General features: G+C 43.1%; 1 protein-coding gene across 1 annotated transcript in view; it reads left to right on the top strand.

Moving 5' to 3' along the window:
• Positions 1-10118, top strand: part of NVL (nuclear VCP-like) — a 128520-nt gene that overhangs the window by 111775 nt on the left and 6627 nt on the right. The window contains exons 22-24 of the mRNA XM_011929511.1: positions 3747-3828; positions 4235-4311; positions 7670-7758. Coding sequence (XP_011784901.1) covers positions 3747-3828; positions 4235-4311; positions 7670-7758 — 248 coding nt within the window. The remainder of the gene's footprint in view (positions 1-3746; positions 3829-4234; positions 4312-7669; positions 7759-10118) is intronic.

The raw sequence follows: 10118 nt of genomic DNA, 5'->3' as shown, positions 1-10118 counted from the left end.
CAAAAGATTTTTCTTAAAGGGTATGCTAAGAATAGAAAGCCAACAATTGCTCCCACTATGCAAATGTGAGAAAAATTCCTCCTCTGCTGGGCGCTGTGGCTCACACCTGTAATCCCAGCACTTTGGGAAGCCGAGGCGGGTAGATCACGAGGTAGGCGGATCACGAGGTCAGGAGTTTGAGACCAGCCTGACCAATATGGTGAAACCCCACCTCTACTAAAATACAAAAATTATCCAGTGTGGTGGCGCATGCCTGTAATCTCAGCTACTAAGGGGGCTGAGGCAGAAGAATCACTTGAACCTGGGAGGCGGAGGTTGCAGTGAACCGAGATTGCACCACTGCACTCCAGCCTGGTGACAGAGTGAGACACTGAAAAGAAAAATTCCTCTGGGTCCTCACAAAGAGAACACCAAGATGTGATGCACAATGTCTTTAATAATATTTCTGACATAAACACAATAAGCCTCTCGGGACTGAGGCTTGTCGTTTTCTTAATATAAACTGAGGGTATTACTCAAAGCCAGTTCATTAAACAATTTGATGAAGGTCCAAGAAGTGCACTCTGAGGGTGCACAGGACCTCGTGGAGGTCCGGCTTAATCCAAGGGTAGAATTTAGATATTGAGAAGTATGAAATAATTGTCTTCTTATGATTGAGCTTTTGATTAAAACAGGACACTAGATAGTTTGAGATTAGATTGTCTAACAGCAAGTGGAGTGTCCTTAGGGAAGATCTGTACAGTTAATGTGACAGTGTGACAGTTGAGGTAAGTTGATGGATTCTTAAAATCACAGAAAGCACCTAATAAGGGCTCCTACCTAATGTGGCAGCCCACTACCATAGCAAGAAAGTCTATGCTAGTCTTCATTTTAAGAAATCACTATTGTATGTTCACTGATGCCCCCCTTCCCTCTCAAATATAGCACAAAATTATATATACACATCTGGAGATAAGATACTGGTTTCTTATTATCAAAAATATTAAATAAATAATAAAGTTAACAAACTTCCATAAGGGCCATTCAGTTGCAAATCTGAACTTTAAAACTCAGGTTTTCTAATTCCTCATCCAGTGTTATTTCCACTTTTTAGCTCTTTTTACTGAAGTGTGATACACCTACAGAAAAGTGGTAAATGTAAAGTAGATATAGAGAGTCAAAAAAAAAAATTAAAAAGTGGTAAATGTCCAGCTCCATGAATTGTTACAAAGTCTCCAGATCAAGAAAGAGAACACTCCAAGTCTAATTCATAGAATTATGAAGTAGAATGGTGACTGCCAGGGATTGGGAGGCGGGGGCAGGAGGAATGGGGAGTTACTGTTTAATGGATGCATTGTTTTCTTTTGGGAAGACAGAAAAGTTCTGGAGCCGGATAGGGGTGATACAACAATGCGGATGGATTTAATGCCACTGACCTGTACACTGAAAGATGGTTGAAATGGTCAGTTTTTTGTATGTTTTGCCACAATAAAATAGAACATTCCCACACCTACAAAAGCTGCCCTTCTGCTTCCAGTCACTGCCCACTCCTACCTGCCCCCAGGATTGACCACTATCCTGACTCAGTTGAAAATTGTTTACACTAAAAGATGCTTAGCAATCCTACATTCTGACCCTTTAGTTTTACTAGTCAGAGGAAAAAGCACAAGGTTGTTTGCCTAAGATCATAGTTTGGGTCCCAGGTCAAAATGGATTGAATAGGAAATTAACTGTTTCTTGAACCTGTGGTAGATAACATGTCCATTTTATTTAGTGATAGCAACTAACAGATGTATAATTTATGCAGTTCTTGAACATACCCTGCAGAGGTGCAGTAAGAGGCTGGTATGTGAGTGCGGGCAGAGCAACAGGTAACTAGTACACAAGGCCGGCAACTCCAGTCCTCTCAGCCAGGTCACCGAACCCTGTGCCTGAAGCACTTTGCCAGGCTGACGCTTTACACTAAGAAAAGTTCACTGGGCAGGTGCTGTGGCCCACACCTGTAATCCGAGCACTTTGGGAGGCCAAGGTGGGCAGATCACTTGAGCTGAGGAGTTTGAGATCAGTTTGGGCAACATCGTGAAACCCCATCTCTACAAAAAATACAAAAATTAGCCAGGTGTGGTGGTGGGTGCCTGTAGTCCCAGCTACCCAAGAAGCTGAGGTGGAAAGATGGCTTGAGCCTGGGAGGTGGAGGTTGCAGTAAGCCAAGATTGCGCCACTGCACTTCAACCTGGGTGACAAAGCCAGACTCTGTCTCAAAGGAAAAAAAAGAGAAAAGCTTAATGGCTTGTGTTTATTCACTTTTGTGTGTGTTTCTTCTTTTCTTTTTTTTTTTTTTTTTTTTTTTTGAGACCAAGTCTCCGTCACCCAGGCTGGAGTGCAGTGGTACGATCTCGGCTCACTGCAGCCTCTGCCTCCCGGGTTCCAGTGATTCTCCTGTCTCAGCCTTCCGAGTAGCTGTAATTACAGGCACACGCCACCATGCCCAGCTAATTTTTGTTTTAGTAGAGACGGGGTTTCACCATGTTGGCCAGGCTGGTCTCAAAACTCCTGACCTCAGGTGATTTGCCCTCCTCGGCCTCTCAAAGTGCTGGGATTACAGGTGCGAGCTGCCGCGCCCGGCCGTGTTTCTTAAAATAGTTACTTAATAATACAGTATTTGCTACACAGGAAAGAACATATGCAATGTATATATAAGTTATGAATCAGAATAATAAGCAAATACTCATAAGCTTACCATCCAACTGTCACACATTTTAAATAATTAAAAACTGTTTTGATTGGGTGCAGTGGCTTATGTCTGTAATCCCAGCATTTTGGGAGGCTGGGGCAGGAGAATTGCTTGAGGCCAGGAGTTTGAGATAAGCCTAAGCAACATAGCAAGACCCCATCTCTAAAAAAAGCAGACCCGGTAGCTCACACCTGTAATCCCAGCACTTTGGGAGGCTGAGGTGAGCAGATCACCTGAGGCCAGGAGTTTGAGACCAGCCTGACCAAACCCCATTTCTACGAAAAATACAAAAAATTAGCCAGGTGTGGTGGCATGTGCCTGTAGTCCTAGCTACTCAGGAGTGCAGTGTTGCGATCTTGACTCAGGCTTAGCCAGGCATGGTCGCATGTAGTTCCAGCTTCTCCGTAGGCTGAGGTAGAAGGATCTCTTGTGCCCAAGAGGTCAAGTCTGTTGTGGTTGTTCCACTGCACTCCTGCCTGGGCAACAGAGCAAGACCCTAGGGGGAAGACAAAGCTCGTTTTGTTTGCCTCTGCAGTTTGTCACTAAAAATATTATTAAACATAATGTATGCAACCAAGGTACTGGGTTAAGTGTTAAAACTCTGGGTTGGTTTGTTTTCTCTACATCCAGTCTCATGAGAAATTCTGAGTTCTAAGTTGCAACATACTTGTCATTGCTAATGTCTCTTGAAATGAGCTGAAGGGGAATTGGCACCAAAATCAGGATTGAGTGTTAGATAAATGATTAAGAAAGAATATACTGAGCTCAGAGGACTTTGTGCTTTTATTATAGAGCAAATACTGCTCCTTCTCTCCTGGCCAGGTTCAGTATTATTTCTCCCGTCCTAGCCAGCCTCATACCAACACTAAGCATTGCTTAAGTATTTGCCATATTTAAGCTGGAAAGGAAATGTGTTTCTTCACCTTTGAAAAGATCGAGGTGCTGGTTTTCATTCTTGTTGATGGTGTTTAGTATTTGCTGCAGCTGTACACAAATTCCTCAAACTTCATGAGCATAAATTGTTTGCCTTTAGCTTTCTTAAGTTTGGAATCTGCTTCTTAGCCTCATTTCTCAACATTGAAATTTGTATACATCTTAACAGCACTGGTCTGGAAGTTAGTTATACTCATTTAGTCAAACAGCCATTATTAAGAACCTATTACGTAGATGAATATGGTCTTTATCTTTATTTTGAGACTCGGTCTCACTCTGTCGCCCAGGCTGGAGTGCAGTGGCGTGATCTCTGCTCACTATAACCTCCACCTCCAGGGCTTAAGCAGTTCTCATGCCTCAGCCTCCTGAGTAGCTGGGACTACAGGTGTGTACCATAATGCCCGGCTAATTTTTGTATTTATAGTAGAGACGGGGTTTCACCAGGTTCCCCAGGTTGGTGTCGAACTCCTGACCTCAGGTGATCTGTCCACCTTGGCCTCCCAAAGTGCTGGGATTACAAGCATGAGCCACCATGCCCAGCATGGTCTTTAAAACTTCAATTAAAAATCATTTTTCTCTCTTACTTAGAATGGTACCAAACCACCACTGGATGCAGATGTAAATTTGGAAGCAATTGCTGGTGACCTTCGCTGTGATTGCTATACGTAAGTGTTTAAATCTTAAGTCGATTCACTCTCTGGGGTTCAATTTCCTCATCTATAAAATGAGGTGTGATGATGCTCACCTCAGCAGATTGTTGGGAGGATTAAATGAGGTATCCCATGAAGCATATAAAGTGTCTGGCGTCTCCCTTCTTAGAGAAGAGACTGCACATTTGGAGGCTCTGAAGGAATTCCCAGGAACAGGGGAGTCCTTTCATATGTTGACTCTTGGTCCTTAACCTACCCTAATCAGCATTGCTGTCCTTCACAAATGTACTGGTGCGTCAGCATTTAAAAGAGACTAATCTACAATTGCCACATTTTCCAGCCCTCAGGATGCATTTTCACTGCACACCTTTTTGCCTCCACATAGCCTGTAGTAACATCAGGAAATCTGACGTTCCTGCCTTCTTCCTTCCTGTGTTTGTGGTTGTTACAGTTGTTAGTTTTTCTTCATGTGTTTTGAAGTAAATTTGTTTGTTAACTTTCCCAATTTGGGTACACAGAGTTTAACTAACAGAGACAATACCCCCTATGGCTTTTTGTTTTGTTTCTTTGTTTTTTTTTTTTTCCAGACAGGGTTTCCCTCTTTCACCCAGGCTGGAGTACAGTGGCATGATCATGGCTCACTGTAGCCTTTACTTCCTTTACTTCCTTTGTTGAGAAACAATCCTCTGACCTCGGCCACACGGATAGCTGGGACTACAGGTGCATGCCACCATGCCCAGCTAATTTTTTTAAAAAAATTTTGTAATTATGGGGTCTTGCCATATTGCCCAGGCTTGTCATGAACTCTGAGCTTAAGTAGTCCCTCACGCCTCAGCCTCCCAAAGTGCTGGGATCACAGGTGTGAGCCACCACGCCCGGCCCTTTTTTTTCCCCTATTATGTCCTTCTAATGTAGCAGTGATTCTCAATGAAGAGAAATTCATCAGTCTCAGGGAGGGGTGGTGAGATGCAGATGTAAATGCCCCTACCTTCCCTTAAATAGGATGTGCCTCACCCCCTAGTTAGGAATCAAATCCATACCAGTCTTTATTTAAATGATGTGGCCAGGCACAGTGGCTCAACGCCTATAATCCAAGCACTTTGGGAGGCCGAGGTGGGTAGATCACTTGAGTTCAGGAATTTGAGACACGCATGGCCAACATGGTGAAACCTTGTCTCCACTAAAAATACAAAAATTAGCCGGGCATGGTAGCGCACGCCTGTAATCCCAGCTACTAGGGAGGCCGAGACAGGAGAATTGCTTGAACCCAGGGGGTGGAGGTTGCAGTGAGCTGAGATCATGTCAGTGCACTCCAGCGTGGGCAACAGAGCAAGACTCCATCTCAAAAATAAATAAATGAATAAAATTAAAAATAAAGAAATGACCTTACTGCTTAGGGGACTACTTCTTGAGTAGTTTACTGCTTTAAGGGCGGGAGCAGTGGCTCACACCTGTAATCCTAGCCCTTTGGGAGGCCAAGGCGGGCAGATTGTTTGAGGCCAGAAGTTCGAGACCAGCCTGGGCAACATAGTAAGACCCCATCTCTACAAAAAATAATAATAATAACAGCTTTAAGTGCTCAAATCTGAAAAGATTTTCAGTAACAGAGGTGGTTTTGGTGGCGGAACTTGCCCTGGTCTAAATCTTTTGGATATACCAAGTAGGCTGTCAGTCTGTGAAGGGGTTAGGGCTAAAGTTGAATGGTGTACATTTTGGATTTTCTTGCCACTATAATCACAGTTTGAGAGATACTACACTATTACAGTCTTTAGCTGTCTGTTTGCGTTAGTTAATGGTGTCTCCATCAGTGTTAGATTTCATACTGGGGGAAGGAATGAATACCCCAGCGGGCATGTGATTATTAAATAATGTTACAACCCTAACATTTAGCCAACAAAACACCAGATTCAGTTAAACATTTAAGCTCTGTGGGTCTTTACTTTTATATAGTATGTGTCTGAGGCAGAAGAATCACTCAAACCCGGGACGCGGAGGTTGCAGTGAGCCAAGATCGTGCCACTGCACTCCAGCCCACAGAGCGAGACTCCATCTCAAAAAAAAAAATTTATATAGTATGGGGATTATCAACATTATATAATAAGTTTAATATCCAGAGATGAGGTTTTTTAAAAAAAAAATCATTTTTTATTTTCATCTTTTCTTTCCAAGACTTCTGAATAATAGAAGTGAGGTTTTTATCCCCAAATTCAAACTCTTTCTCAAAGAATCTCTAAGAATCCTGTTTCAGCTGTAAAGTAGTGCAACTCCAGTCAGCATGAGTGTCTTTCATTTAACTCAGAACTGTGCTGACTCAGCATATTATTACATGAAATAAATAAGTGAAGGCCTGTTTGTATTTGTCATATTTTAAGTAACTTATGATGTGTTCATTCAGTTTTAACTTGAGTCAGCTGCATTAAAGACTTTCCAGGGTTTGTATTTTTCCCTTCTGAACTTGGAGCCATACGTGACTTTTTTGGGGTTTTTTTGAGACAGGGTCTCACTCTGTCACCCAGGCTCACTATAGCCTATGCCTCCCAGGCTCAAGCAATTCTGCCATCTCCACCTCCCAAAGTGCTGGAATTGCAGGCACGACCCACTGCGCTCAGCCCATAAATGACTTTTTAATAAGCTTACTTTAGACGTTATGTAATACATGAATATGCTAGTCAGCACTTTAGCCTTTTATGCATTGTATTGTTTCCTCCATCATTTCCTTTCTTCTTGAGTTTAGTTTTTTGTTTTTGTTTTTGTTTTTGTTTTTTAATTGGGACAGAGTCTCACTCTGTCGCCCAGGCTGGAGTGCAGTGGTGCGATCTTGGCTCACTGCAACCTCCACCTCTCGGGCTCAAGTGATCCTCCCACCTAAGTGGCGTGAGCCACTGCACCTGGCCTAGAAATATCTTATGTAAAAGCTAAGAGCAGACTGGACGCGGTGGTTCACACCTGTAGTCCCACACTTTGGGAGGCTAAGGCGGGCAGATCACGAGGTCAGGAGATCGAAACCATCCTGGGTAACACGGTGAAACCCCGTCTCTATTAAAACTACAAAAAGTTAGCCAGGCGTGGTGGTGGGCGCCTGTAGTCCCAGCTACTCGGGAGGCTGAAGCAGGAGAATGGCACGAACCCGGAAGGCAGAGCTTGCAGTAAGCTGAGATTGTGCCACTGCACTCCAGCCTCGGCGGCAGAGTGAGACTCCGTCTCCCCAAAAAAAAAAAAAAAAAAAGAGCTCTTTCCTACTGATTCATAATCAATTTATTTCTCATCTTTATTGGTCGCTTTCTTTCCTCATTATTTAATATATAACTTATATGGGTTTTTTCTGGGATTTTGCAGTATCTAGGAATATAAAATCACTATTATTTTATTGTAGGGGCGCAGATCTCTCTGCTTTGGTAAGAGAAGCTTCTATCTGTGCCCTGAGACAGGAAATGGCAAGACAGAAGAGTGGAAATGAAAAAGGTACGATTCTCTCCAGAATCTCTCAGTTCTGATTATGATACTTAAAACCACTGTTGCCCTGGAAAATGACCATTTTCTAGTGTCTATTATCTATGATATTAAAGCTAACGTTTTTCAAATGAGACTGTTAGAAGCTGTTCTGAAATATTAGGTAACCTCTGTTGCTGACAATTATAATAATAGCAAAGTTATTTAGTACCGCTCTAATAAAGAGTACTGTCCCTATAGGCAAATGGATCCATTCACTGTCTTCATCATGAGTTTGGGCTGCTTATCAATTCTGGAAAACCTTATTCTTTTGCTAAGGTGATATCTACTTGCCTGTTAAAATGCGGCCTAAATTGGAGACCTTAGAAAATATACAAGATAAGTGAAATTTGGAATAACTTTCCATATACTGAGACTTTCCTTTCAAAATACAAACTCTGTGTATTGTATTATGTGATGCTTTGGGGTTGTCTCAACAGCTTTGCACCATCCTTCACATTTGACAGTCTCTTTAATTTTACTGTTTGAGTGCATATGCGGAAAAAAAACTGTCTGCTGGGTGTGGTGACTCACATCTGTAATCCCAGCACTTTGGGAAGCTGAGGCAGGAGGATTGCTTGAACCCAGGAGTTTGAGAGCAGCCTGCATGAAAAACCAAGACGCCATCTCTATAAAAAATTTAAAAATTAGACTGGCATGGTGGTACATGCCTATAGTCCTACTTGGGAGAGTGAGGCCCAGGAGTTTGAGGCTGCAATGAGCTATGATTGCCCCACTGCACTCCAGCCTGAGTGACAGAGCAAAACCCTGTCTCTTTTTTTTTTTTTTTTTCCTGAGACGGAGTCTTGCTCTGTCGCCCAGGCTGGAGTGCAGTGGCGTGATCTCTGCTCACTATAACCTCCACCTCCAGGGCTTAAGCAGTTCTCATGCCTCAGCCTCCTGAGTAGCTGGGACTACAGGTGTGTACCATAATGCCCGGCTAATTTTTGTATTTATAGTAGAGACGGGGTTTCACCAGGTTCCCCAGGTTGGTGTCGAACTCCTGACCTCAGGTGATCTGTCCACCTTGGCCTCCCAAAGTGCTGGGATTACAAGCATGAGCCACCATGCCCAGCATGGTCTTTAAAACTTCAATTAAAAATCATTTTTCTCTCTTACTTAGAATGGTACCAAACCACCACTGGATGCAGATGTAAATTTGGAAGCAATTGCTGGTGACCTTCGCTGTGATTGCTATACGTAAGTGTTTAAATCTTAAGTCGATTCACTCTCTGGGGTTCAATTTCCTCATCTATAAAATGAGGTGTGATGATGCTCACCTCAGCAGATTGTTGGGAGGATTAAATGAGGTATCCCATGAAGCATATAAAGTGTCTGGCGTCTCCCTTCTTAGAGAAGAGACTGCACATTTGGAGGCTCTGAAGGAATTCCCAGGAACAGGGGAGTCCTTTCATATGTTGACTCTTGGTCCTTAACCTACCCTAATCAGCATTGCTGTCCTTCACAAATGTACTGGTGCGTCAGCATTTAAAAGAGACTAATCTACAATTGCCACATTTTCCAGCCCTCAGGATGCATTTTCACTGCACACCTTTTTGCCTCCACATAGCCTGTAGTAACATCAGGAAATCTGACGTTCCTGCCTTCTTCCTTCCTGTGTTTGTGGTTGTTACAGTTGTTAGTTTTTCTTCATGTGTTTTGAAGTAAATTTGTTTGTTAACTTTCCCAATTTGGGTACACAGAGTTTAACTAACAGAGACAATACCCCCTATGGCTTTTTGTTTTGTTTCTTTGTTTTTTTTTTTTTCCAGACAGGGTTTCCCTCTTTCACCCAGGCTGGAGTACAGTGGCATGATCATGGCTCACTGTAGCCTTTACTTCCTTTACTTCCTTTGTTGAGAAACAATCCTCTGACCTCGGCCACACGGATAGCTGGGACTACAGGTGCATGCCACCATGCCCAGCTAATTTTTTTAAAAAAATTTTGTAATTATGGGGTCTTGCCATATTGCCCAGGCTTGTCATGAACTCTGAGCTTAAGTAGTCCCTCACGCCTCAGCCTCCCAAAGTGCTGGGATCACAGGTGTGAGCCACCACGCCCGGCCCTTTTTTTTCCCCTATTATGTCCTTCTAATGTAGCAGTGATTCTCAATGAAGAGAAATTCATCAGTCTCAGGGAGGGGTGGTGAGATGCAGATGTAAATGCCCCTACCTTCCCTTAAATAGGATGTGCCTCACCCCCTAGTTAGGAATCAAATCCATACCAGTCTTTATTTAAATGATGTGGCCAGGCACAGTGGCTCAACGCCTATAATCCAAGCACTTTGGGAGGCCGAGGTGGGTAGATCACTTGAGTTCAGGAATTTGAGACA

Source organism: Colobus angolensis, unplaced genomic scaffold (assembly GCF_000951035.1).
Source record: "Colobus angolensis palliatus isolate OR3802 unplaced genomic scaffold, Cang.pa_1.0 Scaffold81, whole genome shotgun sequence".
Classification (NCBI taxonomy): domain Eukaryota; kingdom Metazoa; phylum Chordata; class Mammalia; order Primates; family Cercopithecidae; genus Colobus; species Colobus angolensis.
This window is presented reverse-complemented; position numbering and strand designations above follow the sequence as displayed.